The sequence below is a fragment of the Gymnodraco acuticeps genome, unplaced genomic scaffold, assembly GCF_902827175.1.
Source record: "Gymnodraco acuticeps unplaced genomic scaffold, fGymAcu1.1, whole genome shotgun sequence".
NCBI classification, from domain to species: domain Eukaryota; kingdom Metazoa; phylum Chordata; class Actinopteri; order Perciformes; family Bathydraconidae; genus Gymnodraco; species Gymnodraco acuticeps.
Window position 1 is genome coordinate 720,970 of NW_022989750.1, and position 17,256 is coordinate 738,225.

Sequence of the window (17,256 nt, forward strand, 5' to 3'; positions counted from 1 at the left end):
CAACAAACCCCGATTCAATGACAACACACAACATACCTGTTGCGATGACAGCACACAACCCCCCTTGTTACCATAACTACATCCCATGCTACCATGACAACACACTCAATTATCATGACGACAAACCCTGTTACAACACACAGCACATCCCCTTCCCATGACAACACACAAAGCTCCATTACCATGAGAACACACCCTGTAACCATGGCAATGCACAGCGGTGAGTTGCCATGACACCACCCACCGTTACAATTACAACCCACAACCACACCTGTAATGAACTGCATGTAACACCATGAAGAATCACTGCCAAGCATGTTACATAAACATCTTTTTCCATACAGTCTTTTTTTTTCTGAAAACTATTTTCAGAAAGGTATTGTTATTACAAGATTTGGTCAAACTTACTATTACTTAATAATTGGCAAATAAAGGCAAATCTTGTATCGATATAATGAAGTCACACTCTCATATCAGACATTTTCAAAATTCTACCAAGTGCTCACTAGACGCATGATTTTTAAATGGAAATATCCACATTGTAAACCCGAACAAGTATTATGGGTACTGCAATCAGGGCCAACTATCAAGTTAACCGAACAATAAACTAATACCTTTTTTTATCGAGTAGTGCTATTTAATTTCATGTCTACACAGCAGAGATTAAGCTGCAGTGAGTGCTTGTTGTACAGCGCTCATCTGTGTTCATTCAGCTAGAAAACTGCCTCCACTGCTGCAGAAAGCGATTTTAACACTAGCTGCCTAACAGACAGTCAAGGATTGGGTTGATGAGGAATAGTGGCCCATGTTATCTTTAAAATAAATCATGTGTACAAAGGTTAATCGACTGGATACAAAAGTATAATAGGTGAACAGAACACACTTACCTGTTCTCTACTTCAAAACCTAATCTTCTTGCCATAGAGCAAGGCACTCACCCCCAGTTGTTTCTCTTCAGTAGACTCACGTGGTCCAGACCAGCTCATGTGAAGCAGAATATAACTTTCTTTTTATCTCAGGAGAGAAAGGTAAAAATCATTTGTTTAAGATGCAGGGAGACTTGAACAACCCCAACAAATATAAAAACATGACAAGATGTGATTTTACAGTGGGGGTTTGTGCCAAACTATTTATTGGCTAGGAGCAATGATGAATAAGCGAAGTTGCTATGATTTATTAAAAACCAAAACCAAGGTGACCCACAACCACTACAATTAAACAGATGAAACTAACGATGCCCGTCCCATAAAACATGATTGATTGAGTTTTCACACTTTCAAGGAATCTTATCTGCAAACTAAATTAATGTTTAGCTTTCTTCAGTAAAAAAAAAACCTTATTAATGCAGCTTACCTGTGGAAGAGCGGGAGAACATCCACAAAGCAGAACAGGCAGAAGCAGAGTTATTGGCAGTATTTTGGGGGTGTATATGATTTAAATTCATGGTATTGACTCTGTGGGAGGTGCAGAAAACTGTCCATGTGACACTAGATCTGGGCTTCAAATTGCTGGGTCAGTCAGCAGTGACCTTCCCTCTTTGAATCCACGACCAAAGTCCTACAGTATTACATTTTAGAGCAACTGGAAGCAGGTTAGGCACGAGTTTGTGGATCACAGATTTAAAGTTCAAAATGTCAGTGTCAAAATAACAACAAAATAATGGAATGTTCCATAAAATACAGGAATACATATCTTATTTAAGTTTGAGGAAGTACAATTTGGGGTTTGAAATGGTGGTTAAACATGGAGAAAGAACATGTCGGGAAGCAGGGTTATAGTTGGTGATGAGTATTAATGAGACTGACTTTTAACAATTTATCCTAATAAGAGCCTCAGCTGATGAGATACACATTGGCTTGAAGCAAATGTTCGATTGGTTTGCCAGACTATCCATTACAATGATGAGCTCGATCCAATGGTTTGACTCTCACAGTTGAGTTCAATATGGAGAGGAAACGGGACACGCCGCTCCATAGGGGAAAGTGTGATACTCTTTTCTTTGCAGGATGAAATATTTAACAAATACAGTTGCAAGAAAAAGTATGTGAACCCTTTGGATTCTCCACACATAGCGTTGTGTGTTCCTTCCAAACAACTCAACTTTGGTTTCATCTGTCCACAGAATATGTTGCCAGTAGTGCTGTGGAACATCCAGGTGCTCTTTTGCAAACTTCAAATGTGCAGCAATGTTTTTTCTGGACAGCAGTGGCTTCCTCCGTGGTGTCCTCCCATGAACTCCATTCTTGTTCAGTGTTTTACGTATCGTAGATTCGTCAGCAGAGATGTTAGCATGTGCCAGAGATTTCTTTAAGTCTCTAGCTGACACTCTAGGATTCTTCTTCACCTCATTGAGCATTCTGCGCTGTGCTCTTGCAGTCATCTTTACAGGACGGCCACTCCTAGGGAGAGTAGCAACAGTGCTGAACTTTCTCCATTTATAGACAATGTGTCTTACCGTGGACTGATGAACATCAAGGCTTTTAGAGATACTTTTCTAACCCTTTCCAGCTTTATGCAAGTCAACAATTCTTAATCGTAGGTCTTCTGAGAGCTCTTTTGTGCGAGGCATGGTTCACATCTGGCAATGCTTCTTAAGAATAGCAAATTCAAAACTGGTGTGTATTTTTTATAGGGCAGGGCAGCTTTAACCAACACCTCCAATCTCGTCTCATTGATTGGACTCCAGGTTGGCTGACTCCTGACTCCAATTAGCTCTTGAAGAAGTCTTTAGCCTAGGGGTTCACATACTTTTTCCACCCTGCACTGTGAATGTTTACATGGTGTGTTCAATAAAAACATGAAAACATAATTTGTTTGTGTGGTATTAGTTTAAGCAGACTGTGTTTGTCTATTGTTGTGACTTAGATGAAGATCAGAATAGATTTTATGACCAATTTATGCAGAAATCCAGGTAATTCCAAAGGGTTCACATACTTTTTCTTGCAACTGTATGTGTTTTTAAATTAAACAGGAACTGGATGGTTAGGATTAGCAGTCGTAGCTTTGGTTGATCCCATCTACTTCATTAACTTTAAATCAAGAGTGCCACCCACTGTTTGATGGACAGGTGGGTTCTGGGAAATTCACCTTGCAATGTGATCTGGCACTGAATATGTAAAATCTAATGAAGCAGTGAATCTGGTATGGTATGCATTATGATATATCTAATGCACATACAAGTCATTTCACACACACACTGGCCTTCATAGGGACAGCGGTCTCAGGGTGTGTAAAGAGGGAGCGGTATCTCTATGGCAACCTGGGGAGAAAGAGGTCACTGTGTGTGTGACAACAAAGCTAATGCTATTTCCTGTGCTGGGAGGCAGCTCTGACTTGATGCTTATCTGAATGTGCCCATCCCTGATATTCTAGTATACTGCGCCTCTCTGGCCATGTCCACACTAATGAGAATAGAGATCAGTTTCATGTCAAATTTTCCATCCAATCAAACTTCTTAAAAGGTGAATTTTGCATGTCCATATATTTAGTATAAAACTAACATTAATGTGATGAATGAATAAACAGTTTGATGTTATGTCAAAGACAGGTTATATTTCTAGATGCTTTACTTAAAAAAAAAAGAGGAAGTATTTTCTACATTTTTCTCCCAAATTAGAAATCCCATTTCCCAAAGCACTATCTTCCTTTATCATCAACCGGGAAGGTTTGGTCAGGCCCCGAGCTTCCTCTGTTAGTCCTGGAGTTGCCAAATGCTAATTTGTACCACTTTAGTAGACTTAACATATTCCTCCACTTTCAAATTAAGCTTTTTTTTCACTCTTGTGAGGCTCAAATGGGTCACATCTTTACAGCACTATAGTAACTTTCACATGTACTCAAATAAGAAATGTTGCATTCTCTGCAAAAACAAATAAAAGTACAAAGTGTATATTAGCCTAAACTTGGTGATAGACTAAGTCAGGTTTGATCTATCTATAACCCAGGAATGATGGTAATGTCTAAAGACTGGACCACCTGACGTTTTGTTCCACAGGGCTTTCTACCTGATATCATGTTGTCCTATATATAGTACTTTAATCTTCAGCTGGTCAATACCACTTTCAAATATAACTTAATAAACACAATGATTACAGGTGACATTTCAATTTCCTCTGTCCCTGCTAGGATACATTTGGAAGAGCAGAAGAGAGGAATAAAAAAAGGGGATGAGAAAACCGAATGAGAAAGTAGTCGGGTAGGAAAATGACGAAAAATAGGGGGAAGAGAGAAGATTAAAGCGCAGAAAGAGGTATCAAGAATGGAGACATGGGAAGAAGAAGAATGAAAAAAGCAAAGGAGGCGAGAAGTAGAGGAGAGAGGAGTAGAGGCATGTGAGTGATGATTGATCATGACTAATCATTATGCTGCTGGCTGTAAGTGAAGCCATTCATCAGGTGACCTGCTGCTCTGTCTGCTCTTCATTCAACGCTGCTTTCTCTCAACACAAAGTTTCATTACTTAACTGCAGACAGACGACGTCGGTTTGAGATCGATTACACCCAGCCAGTTAACATACATTTCTATCTACGCTAACTCAAGTGCTGATATGCAACTTTTTAAATCACAATAAATGAACTTGGGACATCCTACAAGATCAGTCACCAGCAATCTAGCAAAGTCAGGAACGAGCGGGGATACAGGGCACTCAGGGAGTGAAATGTTTATAAAACACAACCACAAAATCCCTACAACTCCCCCCTTGTGTTTTCTAAAGCTATTTTATTAGAATGTAAATCTATCGATCATTTTGCTCCATCGTTCTGGGTCAAAGACATGGTGGGATCAAACTAATAAGCAAGGTAGGCCGGACGTCCTTTTCCCCAGACATGTCCTCTAGGTGGGGACTCAGTTGGACATGCCAAGAATAAATAATACATTCAAAACCAACTTTTTTTAGAACAATGGATGAAGTGGTTGAATCCAAGCTCATTGATGCTCTTCATCCACCCTTCTATTGTTAAGACTTATCCAAGACATAAAGGTCTAGGATTGGCCAAGCTGGCACAAAGTACTGGTTGCTCAACTTGTTCAGGTCCTATCTCTAACACAATGGCCTGACTTGCATTTAATCGGGTTCCAGACCAAGCTTTAAGGATGGTTACCTTTGAAGTGAAGCTGGGTCACTGTTGTGGTAGATCAGTGCTTTTTACATTTGTATGAACACAATCTTTTAGAACAGTCCAGTTTATGGGACAACTCTGCAGCGAACGATTTACGTCCAATGACAACATTCGGTGCCAAAGTAGAAAATATTGCGGCAGACAATCTGCAGTTTGTGGTGAGTTGGTTAGGCGCCAGACTTTATGCCACACCACAGTTCAACGAAGAACTGACCCTGACTTTTTATGTTGTCATTAAATGTGATCCAAGATTTTTAAGTTTCAATATGAACGCTCGGTCTCCACTGACCCCATTTATTTGCATGTCTTCAGTGGTTGTCCTTCCAAAGGGAACTGTCTTTAGTACAAAAGCCGCAGCCTGTAGTTTCATTTCATGAATGTCTAAGCTGGAGGGTCACTGAGTCTCACTGCTGTGACGTTGCCTACTGTATATATGAATGGGTTTAGGTCTGCTCATCCCAGATATGTTGTATAGCTGAGTGTCTTTTATTGTGCAAACCCTGTCTAATGCACCAAAGGGACGGACAATGGAGTGAGCAGAGAGGGTCTTAACTACAGATTCACATTACTTATTGGAGGTCATTCCTTACAGAAACATTCATATATAGAGTATGTCTTTTAACCTTGCCTTTTATAGAATTTACGATACAGGCTTTTTTAAATAGAAAATTGCAAAACTAGACAAAAGCAAGGAGGAAGAGATGAGGAAAAGATGACGATGGAGAAGGACAGAGCGGATAAGAGAGAAATAGAGAGAGGGAGAGTCTATGGGGACAAACAATACCCAGTGATGGTGTATATTGTCTCTGTTGTCACTGAGCATGGCAGTTTTGATGCATCGCACTGCTGGACCAAAGACAATTCTGCGAATGCGGACAGCCTAGCGTATCTGCATATCGATTACTTGTGGCTGCCATAAATACGGTTTAATGGAACTGTCAGTGTGCCATCACATATTAACTGAAGCTGGTGCTGAGCTGCAGCTGGATGCTGCTGCCAAACAATACTGGCCACATCTGGATCCAGGTTGAAAACAGCAGCGGGGGAAGCAGGTGGTCTTATAAACCTGTACTGACTTGAACATGACCAACGCATGTTTGAGAAAGATATAACATTTTAATCTCATTAACTTCACTGTATGTTTACATCATAATAAAGTCTATATACATGTCTGCCTAACATGTCATCACATCATGTTTTGGTATTAAACATCTTTGTGAAAATGTCATTAGCAATAGCAACACATCAATTATTGGGTTATTCGCAAAAGTCTTTTGAGAGCCTTAAACTGCATTCACATGAGACGCGATTTGCTCACCGCGAGGTTGGGCACAGAGCCTTACGGTGAAAACAGCTAGGTATGTTCAGTTTGTGTGGTTACCTCCTCTGGTAGCTTGTGCTGCAACATACAGCTGTTAACTGATTTGTTGAGCTTTGAAAGGTCAGCGTTAAGAGAGGTCCAAGATGCGCAATGCTCAGGTCTTCCGTCTTAGTAACGCCAGCGCAGAGCCTCTTAACCATTTGTCTTGTGACTACAGCTTTACTGATCTTGACCATTTGACCACCTTCTCAGTTCATCCAAGAGTCAGTGGACGTTGGTGACGGATTTGAAGTTTCCTTCAGGCGTTCCTGAGATATGGTGTTCACAATAACGACCGTATGGATTGACGTACGTACTTTGGATAAGCTGATAAGGAAACGCCTTCAGGCTTCGCTGGCGCCGGCGCGGTGTGAGGTAAGAAATGGGATTCAGATTTACTCTATCTTTCTTTTCTCCTTCCAGCCATTTGCCATTTTAGCTTTCGTTCCTTCTGTCCGTCTTAAAAGAAGCACCCCAGGGTCTTTCAAGGCTCCCATTAATTCAGAGAGCCATACATTCTGAAACTCAGAATGACAGGGTGCAGGGCTGGGATCACGAGGGGAGGGTCACAACATGTGGCGGGATGCTGTTTCTTTAAAAACAAATCTAAAATGTTCTCTTTACATCTTCAAGTTATAGTTAAAACCATAGTTAAAGCATACTGTACTGTAGGCATGAAGGCAGTTTGGACCCGACTGCCAATACCTCTAAATTGTATTAATTTCTATGTTATAACTTGTCTGTTTTATTAGTACACAAAGCCAAATCTACAAACTATAAGGGATAGTTAAATAAAAGAATATGGGGAGATAAATCACTGTTAGGACTAAAACATTTATGGCTTACAACTTCCAAAAAAACATGAAATGTTTCTTAAACATTTATGTTTGAGTTAGAAAACAAATATGCACATTTTCCCAAAGGTGTAGTGGTTGTAGCAGTTTCTGGTATTTAACTGTGAAGCCTTGTAGGCTATTGTTTAGATTGAGAGTGATAAGTGACACAAATAATCTTGCTTTGACAATTCTAAATGGAATATAAACGAGACAAATCCTTGCCCATGCAGTGCTGATTAAAGTACTGTTTGGAGTTAGTAGTAAGAACAAGGATAAAGTTAACTAAGCGTGAAATATAAATCCAATGTGTAGAGTGGAAAAGCTCAATTAGGGGTGCTGGTTGTACTGGTGTGTGTGTGTGTGTGTGTGTGTGTGTGTGTGTGTGTGTGTGTGTGTGTGTGTGTGTGTGTGTGCGCGTGCGCGTGCGGAAGTAGCAGAACAAGAAGCCTGAGGGATTAGCAGGAGAGCGAAGCTTCTTAAAATTGTTCTCAAATTAATACAGCAGATAAGGGATAAAAATAAAGGCGTTGCTCTTCCAGAAATTAACTCTCAGTGGATGAGTGTGACTTAATACAGCCTTTTTAACACACAGAATATTAATTCAGACGCACGCAGCTGCTCACACAAAAAACCCTAAAAATATACAAACCCTATTAAAATGCATACATGGGCACACTGGCCTGACATGTAAAAGCAGCCAAACGAAGAGACGGATAAACTATACATATACTATTCCGACATTTGAGGTTTTTGAACGTAATATCCCTAAACGGGTTTTCTGAAGAACACCACCAATAACAAAGCCTGTTGACATCAGTTATAATCAAACACATGCATTTCATTTTCTAATCTAATAAGGAGAGGCTGTGGCGCAGTGGAGTAGTACGTTGGTGTCGGATCAGGGGAGCACAGGTTCAAACCCCACTGCAGTCAGCATGTCGTTGTGTCCCTGTGCAAGACACTTCACCCCAAATTGCTCCTGTGGGGATTGCCCACAGTATTGAGTATGTAAGTCGCTTTGGATAAAGCGTCTAACAAGTAACATGTAATGTAATGTAATCAGTATGGTAAAGAAATGACACTTAAACGACCATAACTATTCTACAACAACTATACTAATGATTATACATTTTCAGAAAGATGTGGGTGCCATTTTACTAACACCTTGCTCCAGGTAATAAAACACACCCTCTGGCAAGGATACCGTTCACATAAGTTAAAGTACCAACTAGAAAATGCATTTCGTGCAGAAAATGCGTGAGAGTGCTGTAAACTGTGAACATTTGTGGCTGAATTTAGCTGAAAAGGCAGAAAAAGCTGAATATGTTATTAGCTTAATATTTAAAAGAAAAGCTTTAAAAAAAGGTATAAATAACATGTATAGCCTTGATGTCCTGAAATAGCTGAATAATGTAATCATTGAATGGTTTCTGCAGCTGAAAATAGGCTGAAGGAGTTAAATATCAGATGTAAGTAGTAGTGAATGAATTTGTATTAAGATGAGAAAAGAAAGTAAAAAGGCTTGGGAAAGCAGCAGAATATTTGAACTGCAAACTTTTGAACTAACTTGATGGTGAATTATCTGTCGCCATGGCATGGCATTTGATGACACCCCATAATACGCTTAGATGTGTTGATGGCTGCATCGTTACCAAACCTGTGAAGTTTTGGGCCCTTTCGAGCATTTTCACTGAAGTTATGAGAAAACCGTGTTTCATGGTGAGCATTGTGTTCCCATGGCAACGGCATTTGAAGAAATCTCAAAACTGTCCCGTAGATGTCTTCATGGCTGGACTGTTAGCACACGTGAAGTTTGAGCACTTTTTGAACCTTTTCATAGGAGTTATAAATTACATTAGGAGGTTACATTACTCTCTCTCTTCTCTTGATTGCCCTCTCTCTCTTCTCTTGATCACCCTCTCAATCTTCTATCGCCCTCTCTTCTCTTGATCGCCCTCTCTCTCTTCTCTTGATCATTCATCATCATCATCGGTGTCTGTGAGAGAGAGAGAGTGTGTCTATGTGAGTGTGTGTCTTAATTGTTACAGCTCAAATGCATTGCAATGACTTCCATGTTAAACAAATACTTTAAAAACATATTTTGAAAAATGTGAAAGTTTCCCATCATGTGCTGAAAAGGCTGAATGCTTTGATATTTGAATGGTTCCTGCAGCTGAAATTAGGCTGAAGGAGTTAAATAAAGATATTAAATGTAAGTAGTAGTGATTGAACGTTTACAAACACCTGTGTGTGTAAACCCAGAGATCAAAGGTTACCATGGTGACGACTTATGACGATTTACCAACTGCAGAACTGAGTCCCATAAGAATTCATTGAGGATTATATCTGACAATTTTGCCACCTTATTAAAAAACTATGGCTCCTATAAAAAAATTACTAGACCGTGAGCATCAGGGAACCCCAATGAACTGATATGTTTGTTTTTCTGGTTTTGTGTGTAAAAATGTGGAGATGGGAGCAAGAAAAATGTAACATGGGAATCAATTGGGAGCTAGGTGGACTTTTTGTCTCTTCATGCCCTCAAGAGGCATTTTGTTTAATATTTTTGAATTTTCCAACCTAGGAGAGGTTTTCCTACATTTTTCATGAAAACATATGTCTGAGGAGTGTAGGGTTTGGGAATTATGGCAAGTTTAAAAAAAAATTGGGGAGAATTTCTAGCACTCCTGCACTCTGTTTTGAGATCGAAGCACTCTAGACTTAACGAGCTGCTCCATCCACACTGATGTTAAAATCTGAAAAAGGCCTCTCTACCAAGCTCCAAACTAAGTTAAATATCTCAAAAAGTGTACAAGATATCAAAAATCTGAAGAACAAGTTCTATAGCTGAAGGTCTTGTGATCATTTTAAAGTTGGAATGAAGTGTCTAGCTGAAAGTATGTGGAAGAAGTAGCATTTGGCGCAAGGTGTAGGAAAAGAGGATTTGAAGGCTCCTCCCATTGACTTCCATGTTAAAAACATTGTTTAAAAAGCTGAATATTTCAAAAAGTATAACATATTTTTAAAAAGTTGAAGGTTTCCCATCGATTCCTGAACAGGCTGAATAGTTTAATATTTGAATGGTTTCTGTAGCTAAAAGTAAGCTGAAGTTATGGAGAGCCAAGGTATTGGCTGAAATAAGAATAAAGATTTGAAGTACTATAGTGGAATGCTGTAAACAGCATTCACACTAATAACACAATGTAAAAGTAGAACAATATGCACATTTGCTAAATGTACTTAAAGGATCAAAAGGTAAAACTATTATCTTCAGACAAGTTGGCCTCGGAGTTATGGATGTGCTTCAGTAAAATATGAATGGGGTGGAAAATCTTTTTTTCCCCAATTGTGGCTAATTTCTATAGCTGGGGAAAAAAATAGGAATATTGACTCAACAAAAACTATTTTAATTTAATATAGCCTTTAAATAATTAAACCAGGCGTTTAAGTATACATTTAATGCATGTGTATTAGTTCCAAGTATAGGAGTACTCATTCCTAGTTAGTCGTGTACTACTTATATCTTACAGACCAACCTGTTCTCTACCTACTTTCAATAAAGCTTGTTGTCAATGTAAAACATAATCAAAAGTCTCTTTTCTCTTTAACAGTATGCGTCAACTAGTCAGCTAACGAAAAGCCTGAGAAACCAAAGCAGTCCTCTGACTCAGGGTCTCGCCTGTAAATCGCCAGGGTCTCGCCTGTAAATCACAGCCATCAGATCTGCTCCATTCAGCACACTGATGCTCTGCTGCTGTTGGCTGCTAATTCAGCTGCAACCACATTACTCTCCTCCTTAATAAGGTTTACGTGTGCGTCTGCCTTACTAACCCTCTCCCCCTCCTACACACACACGCACACATATACAGTACACTCATGCACACAGGCACTAATGGAGCCTGTATCATGCAATGCCTTGCAATGTGTGTGCATTTGTAATTTTCTGTTGCATTCTTTAGGTTTTTGGTGTTAAAAAGTAGTGCTGTGTGTGTTTACATACATGCTTGGTTAAGTCTACCATTGTATGTCTGCTTAAAATTCAGAGTAAGTTGAGAATGTGATGGACAATTTTGTGTGTGGTATAATTTCTATAGTTATGTACTTGACTTACAAAATACTTGTGTGTTCGTACCTATAATATCTACATGTATCGTGTTAGTAAATAGGTTCTACAGTAAATGTGTGTACAGTATAGGTTACTGCTCTCAAGAATAAGAGCAGGTGCCATTGTCACTAGGAGCGTTTTTAAAAAGCTAATTGGCATCGGCAGTAAAGGTCAGGAGTCCCAGCAGGATGCAGACTAATGATCAAGGACTCCACATTCTACTTTAACCTTTTTAATTCCGAACACGTTTTGTTAACCAAGCTCTAACTTCTCTATAAGTTACAACATAAAATATACATTAACTATAGTTTTTATTTGACTTGTTTTGGATATATCAAGTGAAGGTAGGTTATTTAACTGCGGAAAGGCTTTGAATCTATATTGGGCTGCGTGATGAGACAAACGCATTTAAGCTCCAGGCAATGAGGGTCAATGAGTTCAGAGACGGCCTGCTCTTTGTTTGCTTTTATCCATGGCTCCTTTGCGCTGATCTTGTCTCTCTTATCCATAATCTCCGTGATAAATGCTTTATGAAGTTTTGCTGTTCACAAGCAGCCTCACTTACAGTCAAGCAGGTCAAATGCAGAAAACTGATTTGTATAGATATGGCTAATTTGCCAGTTTGAGGGTCACATTGACGTTGTCCTGATAAGGCATCTAGAATCATAGATGAGCAGAACTGGACAAACAGTGCTTAAATTATACAACTGAATTAAGCTTTTTCTGAAAATACCAATTTAAAATGTGTTTTGGTACTCTTAAGACTTCATGAAGCAACAAATGCAATCAATATTCTAAATGTTATATTTCCTGCTGTTTCCAGTTTTTAAAACTGTGTTAAAATATTTCATGCTTTGAAGAAAGAAAAAAGCCTTTGTCTTTATGTCAAGCATTGTGTATAAAAACCGGTATAAATATGAATGTCTTGTGTGTGAATCCATGGAAGGAAAAAATAAAACAGGAAACTAAGGAACCCAAAAAACCACCAAGAGTTATATCATAACTACAGATACTAAAATATTATATCAAACAAGATTTATTTAAAAAAATTAAATAAAAATTGCATTAATCATAACTTCCATTTGTTCCAGAACAGCAATATTAATATTATAACAGGGAAATTAACAATTGAACACATTACAGACATCTCGATGGCTTCTGAGAAACTCAAACAAAGAAAGCATTATTTTAAAGACAAAAAGCATTTGCAGCTCTATTCACATCAAGAAAATAACAGCCATCTATTTCTTTTATTTATCAAGTCAAGCCTTAACTGTACCTACAATAAGACAGATAAAATAAAATACAGAGAACTCGCATACAACTTAACTAATCCAGTATATCTTAAAATTAACTTGTAAAATAGCTTTCAACGCTTTATATACAAGTCACTAAGTAACTCAACTGCTTGCTGACAAAATTATTACCAAAATGGATTCACAAATCTTTCAGGAATTTAAGGAATAAATGTTCCTTCCTTTGTGTTTTGACTCATTCAGACGGGGGTGTAGGACCACCTACCTGGCCCCAAACAGAGGGAACAGGAGGTTTCGCAGGCTGAATGGAGAGACTGGACCTAGACAAACAGAATACAAAACATAATTAATATCAATATATAAGACACAACTATTACTTTAAAGATCTCCTATCATGCTATTTTTAGGCATATATCAGATATATACAAATACATAAAAACATATCTATGATGTGTTCAAAATACCAAACAGATCATGCATTTTTGACATCCCTCATATCCCTCTATTTCAGCCCGGTTAGAGAATGGCTGATACTCTGCTGGCCCCGCCCCCTTTTGAGCACCAGGCACAGAGTTCTGTGACGAGCAGGCTGTCTGCTCAGATGCAGCTAAATGCTGCCGTGATGAAACGCCATATCATGTTCCAAACCACTTCAAGGATTATTTCTGAAACAGTATTGAGCTCAAATGCTTCTTTTCTTGCGGGTTTTCTACAAGGTGAGTTCCTTTTGTCATTTCCTGCTTTTTTACACATACTCTCTCCAGTAGTACAGGTTCGCTCTGAGTGTTAGCGATTCTTGCTAATGTAAACAAAGACCATATTACGTCCAAAACAGTCAGGCATTGTTTCTGATAGCAACGTTTCTGATAGGGCCGAGGGTGTAAAGCCAGCCCACATTTCTGATATTACATCATATCGGACGCAAATCTGGATCAGCTCCATTGTACCCCCGTTTTTAGAGATGTGGGTACGGAGGAAAACAGAGAGGGGTTTTTTTTCTGACACTTTGTGAGTTCCCGGACACACATATTTATGTATAAAAGACATCAAAAAGTGCATTTTGCATGATAATCATAAATCATATGAAAGATAAGATTCTCAGCTGCTCTCAAGATTTCTCCATAATTACAATTGATAAATATAAACCCTCTTCAGAGTTGTGGTTAACACTTTGTAATCTCTAAGGAGCAGATCAACAACAATCGGAATACTGGCCCTTTAGTAAGCAACAGATATGCTGAGCAGACAAATCTTATCTGAAGTTAATCAACAGATACAAGAGAATCACTGTGCCGACGCTGCATTTGCGAGGAATTTAGTCTATTTTATTAATTTGAGTCAAATTTCTGCAACATCAGGTTTCTTGTGGAAGCCAGCATATAATTCTCAGGGCATTGTGAGAAACTTGATACAGAGAGGAGGACAAATTTCTACCGACATGGAATATCATAAACAGATAGTCAAATTGTGCTGACTGCATGTAGTCTCACACTTTCTGAGAAAACACACTCACAAAATAAAATCACATTATCTTTTCTGTCATGTAATTCTGGTTTCTATCTTGTGTTTTTATCTGTACTAGTGCAGCTGTGTAAAGCACAATGTAACGCTTAACTTCACAAAAACGATGTGTAGATAAATCAGCTTTGACAAACTTTGTTTTGCTTTTTCCATTAACACTGTGCAAGCAGAGGCATGGTGGAGCGGCAGTGTATCTATATCAGGACAAACGCAATGCAATGAAAGCAGCTTGTTGGGTCAAATAGCTCCGGTAACAGATCTAATTGAATCCGTTTCAGGTTCTCAGTGCAGGTACATCCACCACAGCAAGCAGCAGGGAGGAAATCAATACGTCCTCTCTGCAGCCATGGACACAGTCTAATTTCATTGAAGGCTTCTCTCTCTCTCTCTGCCCACATGTGCAGGTTAATGAAGGTCCTTTTATAATCCTATTAGAAAAGGAGAGCGTGTATGGAACACAGAGGAGAAGCCTTTGTGTATATAGTAGGAGTTTTTTCACAAGGTTGTTTTTAACCATTTTGATCCAATGCTAACTATTGATTGAACATGATCAAAACGTAGTGTCATGACGTGTATATAAATAATCATAATTTTACAATGCAACAAAGCAGTTTGCTTTATTTAACCCTCCATTGTTTATTTTTCTAATCTATGGTTTCTCTAAGAGATAGAACTCACAAAGTGGTGCATATTTGTTTTTATAATGTGGTGTGAAAACTACCTTAGCGTCACACTATTTAAAATGTTTTTATCTCCAAAAAATTAAAATGCAAAATATTTGTATGTATGAATTAACTGTGGACATTGGGTACTTCTCTAAAAAACATAAACGGTATGCATTTAAAAGTACCCTGATCACCCTGGCGGTGATTGATTTGGTACAGGTCAGGGATGTGGAGGCTCAGGGTCCTGACGGAGGGAGGGGGCCGGACCAGGGATGGTGTAGGAGTCATGCTCGGCATCTGAGAAGAGAGTATAGGTTCTTTAATGGACAATATAAACATCACTTATTATTCTGTTTTGAAAGTACTCTACAAAAAACATAAATCAATAGTTATTTAGTTTCAATTAAAACAACCGATGTCTTCTCACTTGAAGGTCAGCTTTACAGTGAGCTGGGGTCTTCTGGGTCAGGATCAAATCTGGAGGAGTGAGGGAGCTGGGGGGGGGACATGTGGGGTCGGGGGGAGGCGATTTGTTGCTTAGGGACGAGCCACTGTAGCTGACGGTTTGATCAATCAGCAGAGCGCTGAACGGGTTGGTGTCCATACCCTGAGCAAGACACAACAATAAACAAGACTTTAGTAGAGTTCATTCTAATGGTTTTTGTGTGAAGAATCAGTTCTGTCCACGTAAAAACGTACAGCACGGTTTGCCATCATCTAATTTATTCCATAAATGTTTGTTTTTATTAGGAGATTGCAGTGTAGTTTGAAGCAGGAATTTAAAAAACAATAACTTGACTTTTGTTTTATAACTCAGTCAAAACTCAAAGCTCCAATTACTAAAATGGTAATTTACTGTACGAATAAACATGTTTGTTTGTTTGTGTAAATTCACTTAGAAAACAAACTAAGATGATGGTGAAATGTCCTACAGAAACAGAGAGCATCTGTGTTCTAATAAGACATGGAAGAAGGCAGAGGTAAACAAAGTACCTGGCCATGGGGGCGGACCTCCTTGTGCTCAATACACTCCAGGTCGGGCAGCTCTCCATCTTCAGCCGTTGACATCAAGAGACTTCCTGTTACCTTCAGATTCATATTTAAATTAGAAATGTAACTTTACGGTGTAATTAAATGATGTGACAGTGGAATTCATTCAGCTGGTGGCAGTAAAGATGTTAACATAGAAGTTGTTAATTCATAGCTTTATGGCAATGGTAAATATTACTCAGAATTATTTTTATAAACTTTTACCCTTCAGGGAAAATAGGCAATATTTAACAGTGCAAAGGTTACCTTTTTAATCTGCTTCCAGTTGTGGTGTTATTCTACAATAAAACCCTCCCAAAATTATACAAACAAAAGCAAATTTGAAAAACTGAATGTTTTTTGTAATGGGAAGTAAACAAAGGAGCGTCATATTTTGTTTTTTTGTGCCACCATTGTTTAGTTTGGTTGCAAATGTGCATCAAAAAGTATACATTTTTATTTCATCATTTTACCCCCATTCAATATGCAAATAAATGGAGCAATAACCGGTCACAGACATTAACAATAAGATGTCCTTTCCTCTGTGTTTAGTGCAACAACCATCCAACATAAGAGCGACACAATCTAGTTAGCCAATATCCATTAAACTGCCCACTGATTGGCTGTCATGTATTTATTGGCCAACAACATGCTGTGACCTTCTAAACAGTGGCTCTATACATTAAGCATTGGATAGAAATCCCTCCCCTGTGTGTGTGTGTGTGTGTGTGTGTGTGTGTGTGTGTGTGTGTGTGTGTGTGTGTGTGTGTGTGTGTGTGTGTGTGTGTGTGTGTGTGTGTGTGTGTGTTGCAGTGGTCCTGCAGCAGTGACAGTATGGCTGGTAAGATAAGAGCTATGGACAGTGGAGAATAAAGGCTTTCCAGCAACATTGAAAGATTGGGGCAAGAAAGAGGAAGTGAGAGAGGGAGGCCGAGAAGAGACAAAGAGAGTGCACTCATTGATTAGAAACAATTGAGACATGAAACTGCAAATCCACCACAAATGTCTAAGTAACCCGGTACTAAGACCTCTGAGTTTTGTTTTGCTGTGCTAAAACCTCAAATATTTGTTTATAGCTAGCTCTGTATGTATGTGTCTGAAGTACCTTCACGGATGCCGTCATGGACTCTTCTGTTGGAGACTTTGGGGATAAAGTGACCATCTCTTCTTCTACCTCTGGAAGGTCTACCATTCCCATTCCCAGGTACAGACTCACTGGCTGGATCTGGTCACACAGCTAAGAGAAGAAAAGGGTAGAGTACAGTAATATGTATTAAGTTATAAAAGGGCTGTACAGTGGCCTAGCAAGGTAACTGGTCTTAACTTATAGCAAGTTAAGTTTCAAATAAGTGATCCGATCATAA

The 17,256-nt window shown here is 38.9% G+C and overlaps 1 protein-coding gene across 3 annotated transcripts in view; it reads right to left on the reverse strand.

Moving 5' to 3' along the window:
- Positions 1–12,441: 12,441 nt before the first annotated feature.
- The window catches only part of tdrd5 (tudor domain containing 5), a 48,478-nt gene continuing 43,663 nt past the window's right edge, over positions 12,442–17,256 (reverse strand). For all 3 annotated transcript variants that reach the window (XM_034204913.1, XM_034204827.1, XM_034204993.1), the window contains 5 exons: positions 16,998–17,129; positions 15,857–15,949; positions 15,291–15,470; positions 15,049–15,160; positions 12,442–12,997 (listed from right to left, as the gene is read on the reverse strand). In XM_034204913.1, coding sequence (XP_034060804.1) covers positions 12,939–12,997; positions 15,049–15,160; positions 15,291–15,470; positions 15,857–15,949; positions 16,998–17,129 — 576 coding nt within the window. In that variant the 3' untranslated portion in view covers positions 12,442–12,938. The remainder of the gene's footprint in view (positions 12,998–15,048; positions 15,161–15,290; positions 15,471–15,856; positions 15,950–16,997; positions 17,130–17,256) is intronic.